The sequence below is a fragment of the Cetorhinus maximus genome, chromosome 11 (genome assembly GCF_964194155.1).
Source record: "Cetorhinus maximus chromosome 11, sCetMax3.hap1.1, whole genome shotgun sequence".
Classification (NCBI taxonomy): domain Eukaryota; kingdom Metazoa; phylum Chordata; class Chondrichthyes; order Lamniformes; family Cetorhinidae; genus Cetorhinus; species Cetorhinus maximus.
The window spans coordinates 29100295-29123585 of record NC_135889.1 but is presented as its reverse complement, the minus strand read 5'-3'; the positions used below and the strand labels follow the sequence as shown (position 1 = coordinate 29123585).

The window sequence follows — 23291 nt, the reverse complement described above, 5'->3', positions numbered from 1 at the left end:
ATAAAAGATTGGCTTTGTAACAGGAAACAAAGGGTAATGGTCGATGGATGCCCTTGCGAATGGAAAGTTGTCTCAAGTGGTGTTCCACAGGGCTCGGTGTTGGGACCCTCGCTGTTTGTGTTATATATTAACGATTTGGACGTGAACGTAGGGGGGACGATTGGGAAATTTGCAGATGACACGAAGATTGGCCGAGTAGTGTGAGGTCATACATTTAGGGAGGTCAAACAGTTAAAGGGATTACACAATAAATGGGAATATACTAAGAGGGGTAGATGAAGTGAGAGATCTTGGCGTACAAGTACACAGGTTTCTGAAGGCAGCAGTTCAAGTAGACAAGGTTATAAAGAAGGCATATGGAATGCTCTCCTTCACTGGCAGAGATATAGAATATAAAAGTAAGGATATAATGTTGGAATTGTATAAAACACTGGTGAGGCCACAACTGGAGTATTGTGTGCAGTTCTGGTCACCACATTATAGGAAGGACGTAATAGCTCTGGAGAGAGTGCAGAGGAGGTTTACAAGAATGTTGCCAGGGTTAGAAAAGTGTAGCTACGAGGAGAGATTGGATGGGTTGGGGTTATTTTCCTTAGAACAAAGGAGGCTGAGAGGTGACTTGATTGAGGTGTACAAAATTATGAGGGGAATAGATAGAGCGGACAGGATAAAATTGTTTCCCTTGGTGGAGAATTATAGAACCAGGGAACATAGATTCAATAAGTGGCAGAAGGTGTAGGGGGGACATGAGGAGGAACTTTTTTACGCAGAGGGTAGTGGGTATCTGGAATTTGCTGCCCAAGTTGGTGGTAGAGGCAGAAACTCTAAACTCTTTTAAAAAGTACCTGGATCTGCACCTTAAGTGCTGTAAGCTGCAGGGCTATGGGCTGGGTGCAGGAAGGTGGGATTAGAAAGGGCACCTGGGTGTCCTTGGGCTGGCATGGACAAGATGGGCCGAATGGCCTCCTTCTGTGCTGTAACTTTTCTACGGTTCTATGGCACCTCCCCGTGGCCAGAGAGGAGTTAAAAATTTGAGTCAGAGCCCTTGCGATCTCCTCCCTTGCCTCCCTCTGCAGTCTGGGACACAAATCATCCGGACCTGGAGATTTGTCCACTTTTAAGCCTGCCAACACCTCCAATACCTTGTCACTCCCTATATCAATTTGCTCAAGAACCTCGCAGTCTCCCTCCCAGAGTTCGATACCTTCATCCTCACTCTCTTGGGTGAAGATGGAGAAAAGTGGTTGCCAAGGTATGGGAAGTGCTAACATATTCCAGATTATTCCCTTATCAATATATGTGGGAGGTGGAATATTTAGCTGACCAGGTGTGGGTTGATATATGAGTTTTGTTTTGGCAACATTCAAGGGCAGGCCAAGTTTCTTGTATGCAGAATTGAAGGGATTGAGCGTGGCTTGCAAACCTGGCGCAGAGTAGGCAACGACACTGCAGTCATCCACAAACAGTAATCATGTATGATTATCTATGATGGTCAATTTAGTTTTGGCACAGAGGCAATTGTGAGGTTAAAGAATTTTCCGTCTAGACAGTGTTTAATACCGATACCACAGGGCAGTTAATCTTTGCTGAAGTGAATAGCCACTGTCAGGTAGATTGTAAATAGGATGGGGGCTATCACATAGCCTTGCTTGACACCAGTCCAGATTTTGAAGGTGTCTGTTTTAGATCTCCCACTTAAAACAGCTGCAGACATTTTATCACAAAGCAACTGCAGGATTGTGATCAAGTTTCTTGGACATTCCAAATTTCCAAATCATGGAGCACGATCCATGAAGCCTCACAATTTACCGAGTCAAACGCTTTGGATGTTGTTCTTGGCTTTTTTCTTGGATTTGTCAGGCAGCAAAGACCGTGTTGGAGGCTCCTCTGGGAGGTCTGAAGCCACACTGCGTCTCTGGGAGGATTTCCTCAGCCACTGGGAGGATGGAACTAATCTGGGAAGAACAACTTGAGATGTGATAAGGAAAACGATGAAGTGTGATTGATAACTGCCAATGGCACATTCAAAGTCTCAAGAAGCTAATGGCAGGTGAATGATATCAAAGGTGAGATTGTCAACCCAAAGTTTAGGCAAAGAACTCCACGCCTGATAAGGTGTTTTGAAATAAAGTAACTCTTTATCAGACCAATAATCCATTCAGGTATCCACTCTTAAAAGGGTACAAAGTAAAAGGCTTTTGGAAAGCTCAGTACTGTGGACATGGACTCTGAAGACAGGCTCTGGTCAAACACTCCCTCAAGGGGTTCAAGAAATCAAAAAGACCTGGGGTGGAATTTTACGGTCCCATTGCGGCGGGGGCAAGGGCGTAAAATGCGGCGAGTCGTCCAAACATCCATTGACTTCGGCAGGACCGTAACATTCCACTGGCATAAAATTCCGCCCCTCAGCACCGAGAAGAGAAGTGGAAGAAGGAAGAGAGAGCTGTTTGTGCATGCCAGCCATCCTGCCCAGTCTGAACCGGTATTCACAATTTTCCACGGTCACATGTTTTTGCTGTATAACTTGTATTGTTATATCCCATCTTCAACCCTTATTAAAAACTCAACATCCCACCATATTGGGTGCACTTGAATCCTGGTTGGATAGTGATAGCTCTCAAGTACCTTCCCAAGTTTAATTCAAAGTATCACTCAAAGATTTACCAATAGTACAGGGAACATAGGCAATGGTGGAGATGTAAAGTTGGGTGTCATCAGTGTACATGTGGAAGCTGCTCCCATACCCAGGGATAATATTGGCAATCAGCAGTATGTAGAAAAGGAAGAAGATACTTCCAGACCGGTCTCTGAGGATATCTGGGGGCGATAGTACAGAGCAGGAAGCAAAGGTGGTGCTAAGAACAATCCGGCAAACCTGAACAACGGAGCAAATGCAGTGGAGGACGATGGTGTGACCAACATTAAATAAAAGGGATTTGACAGCACAGGTGCTAATGGATTGGTAAGAAACTGATCTATTATTAAACAAGATAATTACCTGCGATTTGTGGGGATGGTTACAACAAAGGAGGTGGCCATCCAGCCAGTCGTTTCTGTAACTCAGCTAGTCCCACTTCCCCACCCTTTCCCTGTAGCCCTGAAAGTTTTCTCTCTTCAAGTTCTAATCCAATTCCCTTTTGAAATGCACAACTGAATCTGTCTCTATCGTACTCTCAGGCACTGCACTGCAGATCCTAACCACTGGCTGCATAAAAAAGTTTTTCCTTATGTTGTCGTTACTTCGTTTTCCAATTACCTGTGCCCCCTGGTTTTCAATCCTTCCACCAACAGGAACAGTTTTCCCTCCATCTACCCTCACTAGTAAATACTCTCATTAGACCCCTTATGATTTTGAACACCTCTATCAAATCTCCTCTCAACTTTCCCTTATCCAAGAAGAAAAAGCCCAGTTTCTCCAATCTATCCACATAACTGGAAACATTCTCATAAATCTTTTCTGCAAGCTCCTTCTGCCTTCATATCCTTCGTAAAGAGCGGTGCCCAGAAATAGGCACAATACTCCTGTTGAGCCGAATTAGGGTATTATAAAAGCTCATGATAACTTCCTTGCTTTTGTATTCTATGTCTTGTATAAAGCCCAGGATCCCATATGCCTTTTTAACCAGTTCTCAACCTTCTCTGTGCAGATATACCACCAGGTCCCTCTGTATCCTTCATTTTATATTGCCTCTCCTCATTCTTCCTACCAAAATGTATCACTTGGAGGGAGGCAATGGCATAATGGACTAGCAATCCAGAGACCCAGGGTAATACTCTAAGGACCCAGGTTCAAATCCCAACATGGCAGATGGTGGAATTTGAATTCAATTAAAAAATTGGAATTAAAAGTCTAATGATGACCATGAAACCATTGTCGGTTGTTGTAAAAACCCATCTGGTTCACTAATGCCCTTTAGGGGGGTAGGAAATTTGCTATCCTTACCTGGTCTGGCCTACACGTGACTCCAGACCCACAGCAATGTGGCTGACTCTTAAATGCCCTTTGAACTAGGGCAACTAGGGATGGGTAATAAATGCTGGCCTGGATAGCGACGCCCATGAACAAATAAAAAAAAAACTTCACACTTCTCTGCATTAAATTTCATCTGCCACATGTCCACCCATTCCACCAGCCTATGTTCTCGTGAAGTCAATCACCATCCTCTTCAGAGTACACAATACTTCTAACTTTTAAGCCAACTGCAATTTTTGAAATTGTGCCCTGTACACCCAAGTCAAGGTTATTAATAGAAAAGCAGGGGCCCTAAGTATTTGTCAGCATATCAACTGCTCCAGCCCTAGCAGCCCAAATACCTCTGAGCGCCACCCGGATCACCCACATTTAGGAGAAAGATGAGTGAACCCGAACCTAACCTTCTACATCTACAAGGTGCACTGACTGGAATGTAAGAGTTGCAGCAAAAGATCTCCAAGAATGAAGAGGTAAGAATATGTGAGCTGACTGGCAACAAGTCCATGTACGAGATAGAGCTGACAGATACAGAGCCTGCTGGATGAGATGGGCTGGTTAAAGGCAAAGCTACATAATGAGTTGGGCAAAAGCAAGGCAGAGCTCAGCAAAAAGTACAGTCCTACATGCAATACCAATCTTACCATAACTTGTCTAAATATCTGATGTATTGATGCAAAAATTGTGCACCTTTTGACATGTTTTCTTCACACCTTTTACTGGGGCTAAGTTGTCAATAAACATACTATTGTAGCTGCTTTATGGGGAGGGGTACTTAACTGTGAAAACACTGTTTAAGTGTGAGAAAATATATTTTTGCAACTTGTCTGTAACTGGTTAAAGATTTGGGAATCAGCTGTTCTGTTTAAAACTTACTATTAGCATTAATGCTTTACAATTGAAATCTCCAATTCCCTATAAACAAATCTTACCTATGTACAAATCTCTTCTTTTCCCCCATTCTGAGTTGTAATGTAATCAATTATCTATGTAATTGGTTATACCATTCCTTTGGTATATTTTGTAACAATTTACAAGACAGTATTTGGTCTGAGTTATCTTGTATTTACTAGCTGTATAAGTTGTAGCTAATGTTTGGATATCATCTTTTCAAGATCAAAAATGGCCCTTGATTAAACTGAGTGACAAAGGTTGCCCACTGCACTGTGCCATGCATTTAACAAGAACATAAGAATTAGAAAATTGGAAGCCATAACTTCACTCGAGACTGTTCCCTCATTCAATAAAATTATGGCTGACCTTCTATCTCAACTTCACATTCCTGCCTTATCCTCAATTTTCTTAGTGTCCAAAAAACTGTTGATCTCAAATCTTGAATATACTCAATGATGGAGCATCCACAGCCCTCTGGGTATTGCAGCATTTCACACTTATGAAATGTCTCATCTTAATCCTAAGGATTTAGATAAAGTAAATAAAGAGAAACTATTTCCAGTGGCTGAAAGTTCACTAATGAAAGGGCATATATTTTAGGTAATTGGTAAAAGAACCAGATTCAATATTTTAAAAACTTTTTTTATGTAGAGTGGTTAGGATTTGGAATGCACTGCCTGATACAATGGTGGGTACAGATTCAAAAGGAAATTGGATAAATACCAAAGGAACATATAATTGCAAGAGGGGTGAGTGGGTCAAGGTGGATTGCTCTGAAAGCCAACACAGATTTGATGGGCCATATAGGCTCCCTCTGTGCTGAACTATCCTATGATTGTCAAGGGTTACAGTCTGGTGAAGGAGGGAGAGGAATAAATACCACCGTGTCATAGTCACAGAAGGTATTATTTTTGATTTAGCTTAGAGCTACTTCAGGGATGGAAACCTAATTGGAAAAATGCAAACACTGCAAATAAGACAGGCACGTGTTTGGGAGCTGACAATATGTTCAATAACTTTAAGTACTACATGTCATAGCATTGTTGTCAATGCACAACCAGTGCTATAGTTACCACTATTAGAGTCAGCATGATCAATCTACTGCACAATAATGGTGGCCCAAGGATGAGCATGACATTCATTTGTTTTAAACTGGATACAGGTGACTGATGTTTTACTTGTTCACCAGAGCGCACTTCCAGTGACAGTGAATGAATGGTGATATATTTCCAAGTCAGGATGGTAAGAGGCTTGGAAGGGAACTTCCAGGTGGTGTTCCCATGTATCTGCTCCCTTGTCCTTCTAGATGGTAGTGGTTATGGGTTTGGAAGGTGCTGCCTTAGGAGCCTTGGTGAGTTTCTGCAGTGTATCTTGTAGATGGTACACACACTGGTTGTGGGGTGGAAGTTGGAAGAAGTCAATTCTTGAGTGTTCTGGAGTACCTCCTAACAAGGTTCTCAGAACAACACTGCTAAAAGTTTAAGAGTAAATAACTGGATTGTCATTAGTTACTACTATAGGCAGGAAAAGATTGACAAAAAAACAAATAGAAAACACTGCAATAACGAAACCAGAGTTTCTCAGTTTGTTGCAGTGCACAAGAGATGAAATACATCCACTTTTTTTGGCTTATTCTGTTCTTCCCAATCTGCTGGCCTTTAATGGTGCCCATGAATAGGATTATCTAAACTACTAAACCAGATAAAAGTGTTAATCTGCAGATCTAGATAGATAACATCACCAAGTCATTTATATACACAGCTAAAATCTCACAATTAAGCACTCACTTTTGTTTTGGTGTTGTCCACAGCAATTGACTCTACACTCGCAGCATGTCCTCGACAGCAGTGCAATGCTTTCACTTTGTTCTTTTCAGAGTTCCATTCCCACAAAATAACACTCTGATCTTGAGAGGCACTGAGCAGCAAGTTGCAGGGACCAACTAATAGAAACAGCACTTAGTTAAATAAAGCCATACATCACATTTATAAAGCAAATAGACAGCACATGAAAGCACAAACACATTTTTCCATACAAACATACAAAATAGGAGCAGCAGCAGGTAATTCAGCCCCTCAAGCCTGCTCTGCCATTCAAAAAGATCATGGTTGATCCATTTGTGTTTTGAATTCCACATTCCCATCTACCCCCGATAACCTTTGATTCCCTTGCCTAACAAGAATCTATCTACCTTGCCTTAAAAATATTCAATGGCCCGCCTCCACTACTTTCTGGGGCAGAGAGTTCCAAAGTTGCACAACCCTCCGAGAAAAAAAATTCTCCTCATCTCTGTCCTAAAAGGGCGACCCCTATTTTTAAAACAGTGCCCCCTAGTCTGGCCTCACCCACAAGAGGAAACATCCTTTCCATGTCCATCTTGGTCAAGACTACTCAGGATCTTATATACATCAATCAAGTTACCCCTCACTCATCTAAACTCCAGTAGAAATAAGCCCAGTCTGTCCAACCTTTCCTCATAAGATAACCTGCTCATTCCAGGTATCAATCTAGTAAACCTCCTCTGAACCACCTTAAATGCATTATATCCTTCCTTAAATAAGGAGACCAAAGCTACACACAGTACTCAAGATGTGGTCTCACCAATGCCCTTTATAACTGAAACATAACATCCTTACTTTTATGTACAATTCTTCTCGTAATAAAGGATAGCATTCCATTAGCCTTCTTAATTATTGCTGTAACTACATACTAACTTTTTGCGACTCATGCACTAGAACACCTAGGTCCCTCTGCACATCGGAATTCTGTAGTCATTCTCCATTTAAGTAATACTTTGCTTTTTTATTCTTCCTGCCAAAGTGACAACTTCAAATTTTCCCACATTATACTCCGTACATTACCAAGGAATGGTGAACATGTGGCCAAGTCTTAAGTGAATGTAAAAGTCAAACTAGGTAAGTAGAGAAGGAAAATGACTGTGCCCAAAAATAGGGGAATTTTAATTTGAATTACCAGAAACAGTGATGGTGACCATGAAACTATCATCGATTGTAGTAAAAACCCCATCTGCTTCACTAATGTCCTTTAGGGAAAGAAATCTGCTGTCCTTATCTGGTCTGGCCTACATGTGACTCCAGATCCCCAGCAATGTAGTTGACTCTGAACTGCCCTCTGAAATGGCCTAGCAAGACACACACTTCGAGGGCAATTAAGAATGGACAAGTGCTGGCCTTGCCAGCAATGCCCACATTCCGTGAAAGAATAAAAAAAAACTTTAATTCTGAGAGAAAATAGATCCTTTATAAAATCTTTCTAATCTCTAATGTTTGTTTTCAATTTTAATTGCTTTAATTTTAACGTAGATTCCTGATAATCTTTTAGTGGAACAATCCACTGAGGTTATTTCCTGAATTATGGTCACCCCCTTCACATTTACCTAGATTTTGTGGTCTGCAGCAAAGTGATGAAGCTCGCCAATTACCTCAAAGGAAGCTACACAAAAGTATTTAGAAAGCTCTGTGGCATAGATTTCACCTTTCCCAAGGTTAATTTGATTCTAAGGCCAGCTATAGGGGATACCTCTTGCAACCAATAATAGTGATGTCATCAAGTAGGCTAAATAGCCAATCACATTGAAGAATGCTCACAGACAGCAAACCAGGAAGAAATAAATAGGTTTGATCATTCATGTTTTGTAATTTTACAGAAAGCAAAATAAACATGGAGACATATTTATGGGATTAAGGTACAATTCTGAAATATCATAAACTTAAAAAAATTATTTCAAAAAGCTATTAAATTTGCATCATGGAAAAATTTTACATTCCACAAATATAAAATTAGTTTTCCAGTGCCAGAGATGTCATTTGACAGTAATTATGACTTAGCATGTTGTAAAACATCCAGTTACACCTGATTCATCAAGGCATAACCGTTTCAATTGCTTTTACAGCAAGAATAGCAGCATAAAAAGTGGAAGTTCACTTCAATTCATTCATTTCTAATTGATTTCTGTTGTGGGGAATTTTCAGTGAGGGCAGATGGTTCCTTGGCTGTGTGGTGGTCCCCCCCGACATTACCTAGAGGAAAAGGTATGTAGGGACAACTCCTTGGTGCTGGAGCTTGGACCCCTGCCGCTCGTGAGCCAATTGGGGTCAGCTGAGAACAAAGGTAATAGGCTGAGCTAGTTAATAATGTAAATCTGTGTAAGATAGGGACAAGCGTTGACGTGGGCCATATGTGTATTTTGTGTATTTAAAATAATCGGAATTGTCTGGGCATTGTGAACACCCATAACCTTGTTACAGGAGGGCAGTTAAAGAGGGATGGATGCATGTAAGTAGACAATAGTAGACTATCAATGTTCATCGGAGTTCACCTCCAATTGTTTAACCAGCTATAAATACTGATCAGAGTTTACCTCCAGCTGCACAGTAACATGAACTTGACGGTGTACAATCGTTAATATGAAATGGGAAGTAATCTCCACGTATTGTTTACTATCTCCGCTGTGTTGTTAGCCATAGCAATGAATGAAACTGTCTTACTATGAAAACTGGACACATGCTTGTATTCGATAGATGTGACTCTGGTGTAGTCCACATCTCTCGTTGCAACAATAATAAAATCAACTGTGTCCTCGCCTCCAGCCAGGGTCTTGTGGCTTTCTCTTGTTTTCTTTAGGCCACACTAATTCGACAGGAAGCCCTCAGCAAATTAACAGACCCCAAGAAGTATAATTGAGAAATCCCCCAACAATTTCCATCGGCAAGGATTTCAACAGCACACCCTGTGGAGGAGCAGGTAACCACTGACAGCAACTTCTGAATTTCTGCATTTAACTGCTCATGTGTGGATGTGAAGTTTTCGTCAGTTTTATAAAGTAGTGACAGTGAACAGTGACGATTTCACTATCATTGCAACCACAAAATCTGGGCCATTATATGTTACAAAAGGAAAGCATCAATCGAGGTCAAGATAACAGGCATGCCTTGGAATGAAATTCAAATGGTATAGATTCAGCATGTTCATGTTCTAAACAGCAACTTACTAAAGGATGAATGTTATTACTCTCTCAACTTTCAAAGTACGTACATAAGTAAGGAACTCAAAATCTTGTGTGAACTTCTCAGACCCTAAACTCAAAATATTATGAAGAATTCTCAAAAAATATACTCTGTTTTTAAAACATCAGGGGAACTAGAGTAGCTGATGCAATGGTATGAGAAATCAAACTCCAATGCAAAGATGATATCACAAATCACCCCATAATATGCATTAATGACAGCTACTCAGATGCAATCATATGGTGAATTTCAAAATTGCAGACGAATATACAACCAAACAGGTTGTACAAAGATCAGACAGACTTAATAGAACTATCATTACTAGACAACAACAACTGCATTCAAGCAGTTTACACCTTAATCTGTATTGCATTATCTATTATTGCCACAAGAGACGCCCAGTGAGCTACATAATACTGTAAAACGCCCTCTAGTGGTAGAAAATACAATCTTACAATTTACAGAATGATCCCTACAGATATCAAGAAGTCTGCACTATCAAAACATTCACCTTTCCTGATCCACGCTATATCTTTGACTACTTCAGTGTGTCCAGAAAGAGCCATGAGTGGTCGACCATCTAAAGTCCAAATGTGAGCAATTTTATCATACGATCCTGTGAGAATCCTGAAAGAGCATAAAATAACCACATCAAGCTTTGAATACTGCTATGTTACTCTAGGCTAGACAATGAGCTATTTCCAAGCAGAAGCACTTGATAAACTTATAACTGCAAAATACTGCAGATGCTGGGAGTCTGAAATAAAAACAGAAAATACTGGAAATCCTCAGCAGGTCTGGCAGTATCCGTGGAGAAAGAAAACAAAGTTAACATTTCAGAACTGACAAAGGGGTCACTAATCTGAAACGTTAACTGTTTTTCTCTTTCCACAGATGCTGCCAGATCTGCTGAGCATTTCCAGCATTTTCTGCTTGATAAACTTATTTGCTTGAAAATATACAAGGGAACGTTGAATGATGTTGACATGCACCATTGCTTTACTTGAACATGCTAATGTAAATAATACAGGTCGCTTCTCTCACCCTAAACATTTCCATAAACACAGTACTCTTTTAAGGAACTGAGTCTAGGATTAGTTTCTAGAGTGCAGCAAGGTAAGGAGGGAAAGGGGGCAGGCAAAAGCTAAATCATCACCAATCCAAGAACATCCATATCAACACTGGATAACTAGTAACTGATGGGATTTAGCCCATGTGGCACTATGAAGTAGTATTATTGAAAAAGGTGAGTTTCCCCACTGTTGCTGTTATACAAGTCTATTATGTTAGGTGCCATGGATCAGTTAGATCAAAGATCAGTCATTGCTTGAACCAGACAGAACCCCAGTAGAACCATTAAGCAGTTTGAAAAAGAAAATGACAAATAACCAAGCTGCTCCACAAAGTTTTAAGCCCTGGTGGCAAATGAACAATCACTGGCTCACACCCTTTTCAAAAATGCTGCTCACATTTTCATCAATGGGCTTTCTGAACCAGGTTTCCATCATTTTCAGGGGTCCCAGTGCAAAATGGCTTTGATCAATACTATTCTTACCATTCTCCCTGTGCCTCCACTGCACTGACCCAATCATCGTGGAACAAGCACTCTTCCGGCTGAGGAGCACTGTATCGTTCTACATATTCAATCTCAACCACCTCTTCCTAGTGCAGGATAGAAAGATAACATTAATGCTTTCTTCAATTTGGTCACCAACCAACTACATTTTTCCCCCGCTATTTTCACAAAAATAAGACATGCTGTATTCTCCTAGCCCAAGAGATGGAGGGCCCTGTATTAATGAATGTTCACGAAAGTTGCTTTGTGGTGACTTACCGTTGAAATGTTTTCCAATTCCATGTGCTTAACCAGTGCCAGCCGTAGGAACTGGCCCTTAATGAGGAAATCAAAGTCTGCATGCTTGTGATTAGCTGCAAGAACAAAAAATGCCACTTATTAGTCACTTCACATAAAAAACAAAGAACAGACATACATAGCATGCATCCCGCCCTTAAATGGACTACTGATCATAAACTACAATTCTTCCTTAGCCCTTAAGCTCAAAGAAACAATCATACTCAAGGCACTGAAGACTGAAGACCAGGTAAGTGCTGGAAATGTGAACATTTTCCATCTATTACGTTTGCCACTCAGTGAATTGGTTAGTTATATTACATGATGCTAACATTAAAAGAACACCCAATACTGGACCAATGTCAATCTTTTGCATTTTCCACACCATCCATCATTGTAATCTCAGTGAAATGGCAGTCTGGACTGTGTTGTGCTGTGGAAGCAAGCCCAGGATTCTCATCACAAGTACCCATACATGCCATAGATTTGGGTTAGATTTGAATCTAGAAGGAATGCAGTCCTCAGAAAATTTATTTCATGGAACAAAAATGTTTTGTACCTGGCTTATCTTAAAAAGTATCAGCTGGCAGATATCAATTGGATCAATTGTCTGGCACTCACAAATGGCATATACTCACCATGTTTTGCTTCCAGTAGCTTATTGATGACTTTACTGAGGTCGTTAACTTCAGATGTAGCAGGCACAGAGAATGGTGTATCATCTACTTCATACCTATATGCAGAAATAAATTTCTCAGTGTTACAATGGCAGCTTTTTTAGATATATTATTATTGGAAGGCTCATTCTACTTTGTGGCCCTGATATCATGTACCTACTGCAGCCATGACAACAGGTGTGACCGCTAGTGCAAATGTTTGTACTGAGTCAGAAACTAGAAGCAGGGGGAAATACTCCATTGAATACTTACCCTCCCTTCCCGTGTAAAGCTACTTCATAGAATTATAAATAATGAAGTACAGAAGGAGGCCATTCAGCCCATTGAGTCTGCATCGGTTATTTCAAAGGGCAATCTAGTTTGACCCACTCCCCTGACTCCTTCCCCGTAGCTCTGCAATTCAATTCTCCAAGTATATATCCAATTCCCTTTTGACAGCAAAAATAAAAATACCTGGAAAAACTCAGCAGGTCTGACAGCATCTGCAGAGGGGAACACAGTTAACGTTTCGAGTCCGTATGACTCTTCTGTTGAAGAGTCATACGGACTCGAAACGTTAACTGTGTTCCTCTCTGCAGATGCTGTCAGACCTGCTGAGTTTTTCCAGGTATTTTTATTTTTGTTTTGGATTTCCAGCATCCGCAGTTTTTTGCTTTTTTCCCTTTTGACAGCTACTGCTCAATCTGTCTCCACCACCATCAGGAAATGCATTCCAAGTGCTAATTACTTGGTGCATGAAACATTTTTCCTTATGTCGCCTTAGGCTCTTTGCCAATGACCTTAAGACTGTGTTTCAGACATTGGAAATGGGATTTTTTACTTAGTCTATCTAAAGGCTTCTAAATTTTAACCACAAAAAAATCTCCTCTGAAACCTCTCTGCTCTAAGGAGAAAAAAAAAGCTTCTCCAGTTTATCTACATAACTGTAATCTCTTACCCCTCAAACTATTCCAGCAAATCTCTTCTGTATCCTCCCTTCACGTTCTTTCTAAAGTGCAATGCACAGAATTGGACACAATATGCCAGCTAACACTGAACTAGTGTCTGAGATAGGTTGAGCATAACTTCTTGTCTTTTGTACTCTATCCTTCTTTTTATAAGAACATAAAAAATAGGAGCAGGAGTAGGCCATAGGGTCCCTTGAGCCTGCTCTGCCACTCAATAAGATCTGAGCCTCAACTTCACTTTCCTACCTGTTCCCCATAACCCTTACCTCCCCTATGGTTCAAAAATCTGGCTGTTTTATATATTCAATGACTCATCCTTCACAGTGCTCTGGGGTAGTGAATTCCAAAGATTCCCTCTGAGACATGAAATTCCTCCTCATCTCCGTTATAAATCAGCAACCCCTTATTCAGTTGTGGCCCCTAGTTCTAGATTCTCCCACATGAGGAATAACTGGACTTTGTATTTTTTTAAAAAGGAAGCAACATGGAATAATAGTCTTTCAGAATAGCTCTAGAAAGTCAAGTGGCTTTGTTTGTGGTTTCTGGACAAATAGAAACAAAATATCTAGGAAGTACATTAAAAATGCAAATGGATTTTCCAGGGGCAAATTGATTGACCCTCACCATTTCAACAGAAGTGATTTAAAAGACAATAGCTACCAGACCAATCAGCTCCATGAAGATGGAATATCAAATAAAGGCTTTCAGTGAGCTAATCATAACTGGAATGTTGATGGGTTATCAATCAGCTTCCCCACTGTGTATCAATCACTTCAGCTCATTATGTGGATAATGGGATACGTTGAAACTACCATCATATGACCAAAACCAGCTGGAGAAGTAGTTGACACCTTAAAACTCCACAAAGGAACTCAGCAAGAACATAAGAACTAGGAACAGGAGTAGGCAATTCAGCCCCTCGAGCCTGCCCTGCCATTCAATATGATCATGGCTGATCTCATTTCGGCCTCAACTCCAATTTCCCGCCCTCTCCCCATAACCTTTCAACCCATTATTAATTAAAAATCTGTCTATCTCCTCCTTAAATTTATTCAGATTCCCAGCATCCACTGTACTCTGAGGTAGGGAATTCCACAGATTCACGACCCTTTGAGAAAAGTAATTCCTCCTCATTTCTGATATAAATCTACCACCCCTTAGCCTAAAACTATGGCCTCTCGTTCTAGAATGCCCCACAAGGGGAAACATCTGCTCCACGTCTACTTTGTCTATCCCCTTTAGCATCTTATATACCTCAATTAGATCTCCTCTCATCCTTCTAAACTCTATTGAGTATAGGCCTAAACTGCTCAATCTTTCCTCATAAGACAAGCCCCGCATCTCTGGAATCAATCTAGTGAACCACCTCTGAACCGCCTCCAATGCAACTATATCCTTCCTGAAGTAAGGGGACCAAAATTGTGCACAGTACTCCAGATGCGGTCTCACCAAGGCCTTGTACAGTTGCAACAACACTTCCCTATCTTGTTGAGGCGAGGCAGTCTGCGGACCAGCAGGACAGGGAGATCATCACCCAGCAAGAAGAAAGGAAAACTGTGCCTCCAACAGACATCTTAGGCAGTGAAAGAGGCTAAAAACAAAAAGCTAAAAGCTACTGCGGATGCTGGAAATCCAAAACAAAAACAGAATTACCTGGAAAAACTCAGCAGGTCTGGCAGCATCGGTGGAGAAGAAATCAGTTAACGTTTCGAGTCCTCATGACCCTTCGGCAGAACTGAGTATAGTTAGGAGAAAGGTGAAATATAAGCTGGTCTAAGGTGGGGGGGCGGGGGGAGAGAGAAGTTGAGGGTGGTGTGATTGTGGGGATAAGCAAGCAGTGATAGGAGCAGATAATCAAAAGATGTCACAGACAAAAGGATCAAAGAGGCGTTGAAGGTGGTTATATTATCTAAGAAAAGTGCTAATTAAGAATGGAAGGCAGGATACTCAAGGTACAGCTCTACTCCTCAACCCCCACCTATGGCACCTCCCCATGCCCACGCAGAAGATGCAACACCTGCCCCTTCACTTCCTCTCTCCTCACCGTCCAAGGGCCCAAACACTCCTTTCAAGTGAAGCAGCATTTCACTTGCATTTCCCCTAACTTAGTCTACTGCAATCGTTGCTCCCAATGCGGTCTCCTCTACATTGGAGAGACCAAACGCAAACTGGGCGACCGCTTTGCAGAACACCTGCGGTCTGTCCGCAAGAAAGACCCAAACCTCCCTGTCGCTTGCCATTTTAACACTCCACCCTGTTCTCTTGCCAACATGTCTGTCCTTGCTGCATTGTTCCAGTGAAGCCCAACGCAAACTGGAGGAATAGCACCTCATCTTCCGACTAGGCACTTTACAGCCTTCCGGGTTGAATATTGAATTCAACAACTTTAGATCTTAAACTCCCCCTCCCCCCATCCCCACCCCGTTTCTCCCCCCTCCCTTTTTTTTCAATAATTTATACAGATTCTTCTTTTCCCACCTATTTCCATTATTTTTAAATCTAAAACTTTGTTAGTCTTTCCACCCCACCCCCACTAGAGCTGTACCTTGAGTATCCTGCCTTCCATTCTTAATTAGCACTTTTCTTAGATAATATCACCACCTTCAACACCTCTTTGATCCTTTTGTCTGTGACATCTTTTGATTATCTGCTCCTATCACTGCTTGCTTATCCCCACAATCACCCCACCCTCAACTTCTCTCTCCCCCCCGTCCCCCACCTTAGACCAGCTTATATTTCACCTTTCTCCAAACTAAACTCAGTTCTGCCGAAGGGTCATGAGGACTCGAAACGTTAACTGATTTCTCCTCCACCGATGCTGCCAAACCTGCTGAGTTTTTCCAGTGAAAGAGGCTAATTTCTTTTCACCTGCAACATCTTACTTCTTCTCTACAGAAGCTCAGCCACACTTTCATATGAAATACCCAGAAACTTCCAACCTCCATTGACTTCAAAGAGCCAAGAGAGAGAATCCTTTGGGCCTGCAATGCTTTTCATCGTAAAGGACTGGTTAAGAACACTTGATTTGTTTCGTGTTATTCTGTTAGTAATCTAAGTACATGTTTCGTGTCCAGAACTCATCTTTTTGCGTGTATGTGTATCTGAGTGTGTGTTTCATTTCATTTACTTTTAGGGTCTTGTGTAAATAAATGTTTATCCTTACTTTTGATTTAAACTTACCAGAAAGCCTGTTCATTTATTCTTTAAAGTCACAACACTCAAAGGGTTTAAAACACTTTTCAAAAAAAAAGCCCATGTTGTGGTCAATCGAGAGGCGAGGGAAAGGCGAGTAGTTATCCCACCACCTCTCCCTATCTGTGACATACATCTCTGTCATATCCTCATTCTCCATAATGATTTCTCCTGTCTCTGCCTCTTAGGGACCAACGCTTACCTTAGCTACTCTCCTCCCTTGTATATATACTTTAAAAGCTCTTAGGGTTTGTTTTTATATTCCTGGCTAGTTTACTCTCATCGTCTATTTTTTTCCCTTTTTATTATCTTTTTGGTGGTCCTTTGCGGGTTTCCAAATCATTCCCAATTCTCAGGCTTATTACTATGTCTTGTCATATTATAAGCCTCTTCTTTTAATCTAATACTCTCATTAACTTCTCTAGTAAGCCATGGATGGATCTTTCCTGCAGAGTTTTTCTGCGTTTCAATGCAAAGCAATTTTGTTGAACATTTTGAATGGTTTCTTTCCATGTTTCCTACTTCATTCTTAATTGCCATATCGTTTTTTGTCTATTTCCTCAATCAATCTTAGCCAGGACTTCTCTCATACATATGTAACTGATTTTTTTTTAAAGTTTTAACATTTTTGTTTGGGACAGGAGAGGCTCATTTTCAGATTCAATATGGAATTCACTTTTTATTAGGATCACATTTTTCCAGTGGATCTTTTACTATGAGATTATTAATTATCCCTGCCTCATTGAACAATACAAGATCTAAAACAGTCTTATCCCTTGTTGGTTCCACCACATATCATTCCAGGAAACTGTGAAAGTATTCTACAAACTCATCTTATATGGAGATTAAATTATTACATTATTTTTATTTTTATTCAAAATTATTACATTATTACATTGCCTTTGTTACAAGCTCCAATTATTTCTTGCTTAATGCTATGTCCAACAGTGTGACTACTGTTAGATGGCCAATAAACTAATCCCACCAGCCTTTTCTGACCCTTGTTATTCCTAATCTCATCCCATTCTGATTCTACTTCATGACCTTCTGAGCCAAGATCCTTTCTCACTACTGTACTTATGTCATCCTTTACTGTGGAAGTCTATGCCTCCCGCTTTTCTATTTTGCTTGTCTTTTTGATATGTTGTATACCTTGGAATATTGATTTCCCAACCTTGATCACCTTGTAACCATGTCTCCAAGATGGTGATTATATCTAAATCATTATTTGTGCCTCCAGCTCATCAACCTTATTACAAATGCTTCTTACATTCGGATAAGAGACATTCATTTTATTTTTTACTATTATCTGTTTCATAGACCTTACTCATTGATGCCCTGCTACCATTAAACTCTCTCTCCCTTCTTGTCCCACTCTGCTTGTCTTTACCCCAATCGCTCTATTGCCTTGATTTTTCTCTTTAGATTTCGAAATCTCGCTTCACCTAACCGCCTCACCGCCATGTCCCCTTTTAGTTTAAAGCCCTAATTATACAATTTGCCAGATCAGTTGGTCCCAAAGAATCAGTTTCCCTGCTGGGGGCCAGTGTCCCATGAATCAAAAACCTTCCTTCTCACACCATTCTTTGAGCCACAGGTTTCACACTCTAATCAGCAATGAACAATAAGCATCACAGCATTGAGATGACCTGGTCTGTGCCTAATTAACTAACCACAACTAAGTTAACACTATATCCTCAGGAAATGATAATACCAATGTAAAGTTCAAAAAATGAGAAAAGTTAATAAAAAATTAGCTATATAAGTCAAAGGCGGCAAAATGTTGCAAGTGGTCTTTCAATTCTCATTATGTTGTAACTATTTCAATCACAAGGCTGCACTCTAGAGTTCTTAGTCAATATAACATAATATTTTTGGTTAATCACAAAGTTTAAACATTCTAAAACCAGATGTCTGCCTTTCCATTTTAGCTTCCTGAACTCCTTTCACCTATGTTGGGAGAAGGGTCTCAAAAATTGTTATCTTATTTGTTTAATCTTCCTTGCAAATACTTATTAGCTTACGCCAGCTAAAGCTAATCAGTTTCAAAATTGCGCAAGTTGCATAGCCAGATTCTGCACACTTCCGCACAAAAATCCACCAATCATTCTACTGTATATTGCTCTTTTAAGTTTCAATAGACACTTTTTCCCATTGATGTTAGATTAAGTAATCAAAATCAGAGATTTTATATTTGAATTAAAATTTTACTCGATGTAAACTGCGATGTCAATCATAATATAATTAAATTCCATACTAAGTGTGAAAGCAACATACTCCAGTCCCAAACAAGAATCTTAAAGCCAATTACATAGGTATGTGGAGTCAGCTGGCTCAGGTTGATTGGGTAAATAGACCAAAAGGTGTAGCAATAAATAAAGTGGGAAACGTTTAAAAAAAAATTCAAAATGTTCAACAAAAATACATTGCATTAAAAAACAAAAACTCAGCAACAAAGACACATCACTGGCTTATTAATGAAGTTAAAGGTGGTATTAGATTAAAATAAGAGGCTTTTACTGTTGCAAAAAATAGTACTAAGCATGAGCAATGGGAGTTGGGGGTTTTAGGAAACAGCAAAGGGCCGCCAAAAAGTTGATAAAAAGGGGAAAAAAAGAGAATAGACTAGCCAGGAATATAAAACAAATTGTAAGAGCATTTACAATTATTTAAAAAGAGTGAAGTAAAAGTTGGTTTCTTGGAGACAGGGACAGGAACAATTATCATGAGGAGTGAGGAAATGGCAGAGACACTGAACATATATTTTGTACCTGTCTTCACAGCAGAAAACAAGTTATATATCAGAAATAAAGGTAACCAAAAGGCTAATAAGAATGAGGAAATTAAGATAATTAATAACAGCAGAGAAAATGCATTGGAGAAACTTAAAGGACTAAAATCCGACAAATTCTCCAGGACTGATGACCAACATCCTAGAGTTTTAAAAAAAGATAGCTGCAGAGATAGCGGATGTGCTGGTTATGATTTTCAAAATTCCCTAGATTCTGTAATAATCCCAATGAATTACAAGTTAGCAAATGTAACGACGCTATTCAGGAATGGAGGAAGAGAAAACAGGGAAATTCAAGCCAGTTAGCCTGACATCAGACATTAGGAAAATGCTAGAATTTATTATTAAGGATGTCTTAACTATGTACTTTGAAAATCATGGTATGGTCAGAAAGAGAAATCATGCTTGACAAATTTATAAAAGTATTTTGAGGATCTTACAAGTAGAGTAGATAAAGGAGAACGAGTAGATGCGGTATATTTGGATTTCCAAAAGGCATTAGATAAGCTGCCACACAAAAGGTTAATACACAAGATAAGGGCTCATGGAGTTGGATATATTGTATTAGCATGTACAGAGGTTGTTTCATGGACAGGAAGCAAAGAGTGGGGATAAATTCGGCATTTTCAGGTGGCAGGGCATTTTCAAATTACAGTATAGATCAGTGTTGAGGCCTCAGCTATTTACAATCTGTATTTAGTAACTTAGACAAAGAGACCAAATGTCAAGTATCCAGGTTTGCTGATGATACAAAGCTAGTTGGGAATGTAAGGTGCGAGGATGAGATAAAGAGGCTGTATAGACAGGTTAGATAAATGGGGGAGGTGGCAGATGGAGTATAATGTGGGGAAATGTGAGGATACTCACTTTTAATAGAAAAGCAGATTATTAGAAGGGCATTAGAGTATAGGAATAATGAAGTCTTGCTACAATTTGTAGGATGTAACAGCCTTATTTAAAAAGGGAGACAAAAACAGATAACTACAGGCCAGTTAGCTTAACATCTGTCACTGGGAAAATGTTAAGAGTCTATTATAAAGGGTGTAATAGCAGACCATTTAGAAATACATAATATAATCAAGCAGAGTCATCATCGCTTCATGATGGGGAAATCATGCCTGACAAATTTATTAGAATTCTTCGAGAAGGTAACAAAGCAAGATAGATAAAGCAGAACCAGTAGATGTAATATATTTGGATTTCCAAAAAGCATTCAATAAGATACCGCACATAAGGCTGCTTAGTAAGAGCCCATGGTGTTGCAGGGGTATTTGCATGGATAGAGGATTGGCTAACTAATAAAAGACAGAGAGTTGGGATAAGGGGGACATTTTCAGGATGGCAACCTGTAACTAGCGGAGTGCCACAAGGATCAGTGCTGGGGCCACAATTATTTACCATATATATTAATGCCTTGGATGAGGGAAGTGGATATACTATCACCAAGTTTGTGGATGGCACAAAAATAGATGGGAAGGCAAGTGGTGAGGATGACTCAAAGAGTCTATAGAGGGATATAGACAGGTTAAGTGAGTGAGCAAAAACTTGGCACATGGAATATAATGTGGGAAAATTTGACGTTATGTACTTTGGCAGGAAGAATAGAGGAGCTGAATATCATTTAAATGGAGAAAGGACTGCAGAAAGCTGCAGCACAGAGGGATTTGGGGGTCCTCATGCATGAATCACAGAGGGCTAGCCTGCAGGTTCAGCGGGTAATGGGGAGGGCAAATGGAATGTTGGCCTTTGTTTTAAGAGGAGTGTAAAAATGGGGAGCTCTTGCTAGAATAGTGCAGGGCTGGACCGCACCTAGAGTGCTGTGAACAATTTTGGTCCCCTTGTCTAGGGAGGGATGTGCAAGCATTGGAGGTGGTCCAGAGAGGTTGGTCCTGGGTATGGAGGGATTTTCTTATGAAGAAGGTTGAGTGAGTTGGGCCTGTGCTCATTTGAGTTTGGAGGAGTGAGGGGCAACCTTATCGAAACATATAGGATTCTTACCGGCCTTGACAGAGTAAATGCTGAGAGGTTGTTTCCTCTTGTAGGACCAGAGGGCATAATCTCAGAGTAAGGGGTCACCCATTTAAGACAGAAATGAGAAGGAATTTCTTCTCTCAGAGAGTAGTGAATCTGTGGAATTCTTTACTGCAGAGGGCTATAGAGGCTGGGTCGTTATGTATATTCAAGGCTGAGATAGACAGATTTTTAATCACTAAGGGAATCAAGGGCTATGGGGAAAGGGCAGGAAAATGGGATTGAGGATTATCAGATCAGCCATGATCTCATCGAATGGCACAGCAGACTTGGGCTAAATGGCCAACTTCTGCTCCTTCGTCTTATGGTCTTATGATTGGAATCTCCTCCAGCTGGGAAATTTATGGAACATAATTTCAAACCCACGGACATGTTTTGACCTAATGATTGGAACTGTAAATTACAAAAAGATAAGCTGCAGTCCGCAGTACAGGGCTGAGCAGCAAGGGGTTAATTTGGATGTTTAGTTAAAAAAAAAGACACACATCAAAAGAGTTTGGGCATTGACTGATTGCTATCAGGGAACAATGGTACAGGGAAATGCCATTATCTGCCATCAACTAATTCAGTCAAGAAGTCTGATTACCCAATACAATGGCACAAAGGACATATCATCAATACAATACACTCAAGGAATTATGCAACTATGGTCTGCACCACAGGCAATAGTACTGAAATAGGGTCATTCAAACCCTCATTAACTTTGGAGCTAAGAACTGTTACTGTGCCACCTCAAACAGCAGGAGAATTGCTCATACAATGAGAGCTGATAATATTCAAAACAAAAACAGAATTACCTGGAAAAACTCAGCAGGTCTGGCAGCATCGGTGGAGAAGAAAAGAGTCGACGTTTCGAGTCCACATGACCCTTCAACAGAACTGTTCACTTCAACAGTTCTGTTGAAGGGTCATGTGGACTCGAAACGTCGACTCTTTTCTTCTCCACCGATGCTGCCAGACCTGCTGAGTTTTTCGAGGCAATTCTGTTTTTGTTTTGGATTTCCAGCATCCACAGTAGTTTTTTGTTTTTATCTCTGATAATATTCATCTGGATACATCTTCCATGGAAAACCTGTATGGTTTCAACAAGCAGGAACTGAAGACATTTATCTAGATTTTGCGTGGAATCAACCGAAAGGACATTGGAACAACAGGAAATATGTTTTGACAAGTCTGAGTTAAATTATTATAAAAGAAGAGCAGATTTGAGTATCTGGGCTGCAGTTGGAAGGAGGGTTAGGGCTGGTCACCAAGGGATGCACTAAAGCTTGGTCAGCCGCCGCTAAGGCGCAATGGGGAAAGGTTGCGGTCTAAGGCCTTTCAGCCATAGTGCACCGAGGGGCTGGGAATTGGATAGACCCCTCAGGCTGTATAACTCACATTGAATGTATGCAGTGAATATTACATGTATCACAACTGTATTGAAGCACCTCAGAGTGCAACATGATCTTTGTAAAAAAACTTAAATCCCATTGCACTGTCTGACTTATGAGCATTTTGAAATGTCTGTAATGTTCCTTGATTGTTTTGAAGCACCTCAGGGTGGATATGATCTATATATTTTTTTTAGTTAGTTCATGGGATGTGGGTGTCCCTGGCTATGCCAGCATTTATTGTCCATCCCTAATTGCTGTGGGTTTGCATTTGAAATGGTACAGTAAAGGTTCACTAAATTGGTCCCTGGGATGAAGGGGTTGACCTATGATGAAAGGCTGACTAAATTGATCCTATCTTCTCTTGAAGTTTAGAAAAATGAGAGATGATCTCATTGAAACATACAAGAATCTAAAGGGGCTCGATATGGTAGATCTGAGAGATTGTTTCCACTGGTCAGGGAATCTAAAACACAGGGTATAGCCTCAGGATAAAGGGTCAATCATTTAGGACTGAGATGAGGAGAAATTACTTCA

At 40.4% G+C, this 23291-nt stretch overlaps 1 protein-coding gene across 1 annotated transcript in view; it reads right to left on the bottom strand.

Annotated features, from left to right (window-relative positions):
* wdr12 (WD repeat domain 12) overlaps positions 1–23291 on the bottom strand; it is a 61305-nt gene that overhangs the window by 20870 nt on the left and 17144 nt on the right. Inside the window, exons 2-6 of the mRNA XM_078551714.1 lie at positions 12382–12476; positions 11726–11820; positions 11447–11553; positions 10403–10518; positions 6652–6806 (exon numbers count right to left, since the gene is read on the bottom strand). Coding sequence (XP_078407840.1) covers positions 6652–6806; positions 10403–10518; positions 11447–11553; positions 11726–11820; positions 12382–12476 — 568 coding nt within the window. The remainder of the gene's footprint in view (positions 1–6651; positions 6807–10402; positions 10519–11446; positions 11554–11725; positions 11821–12381; positions 12477–23291) is intronic.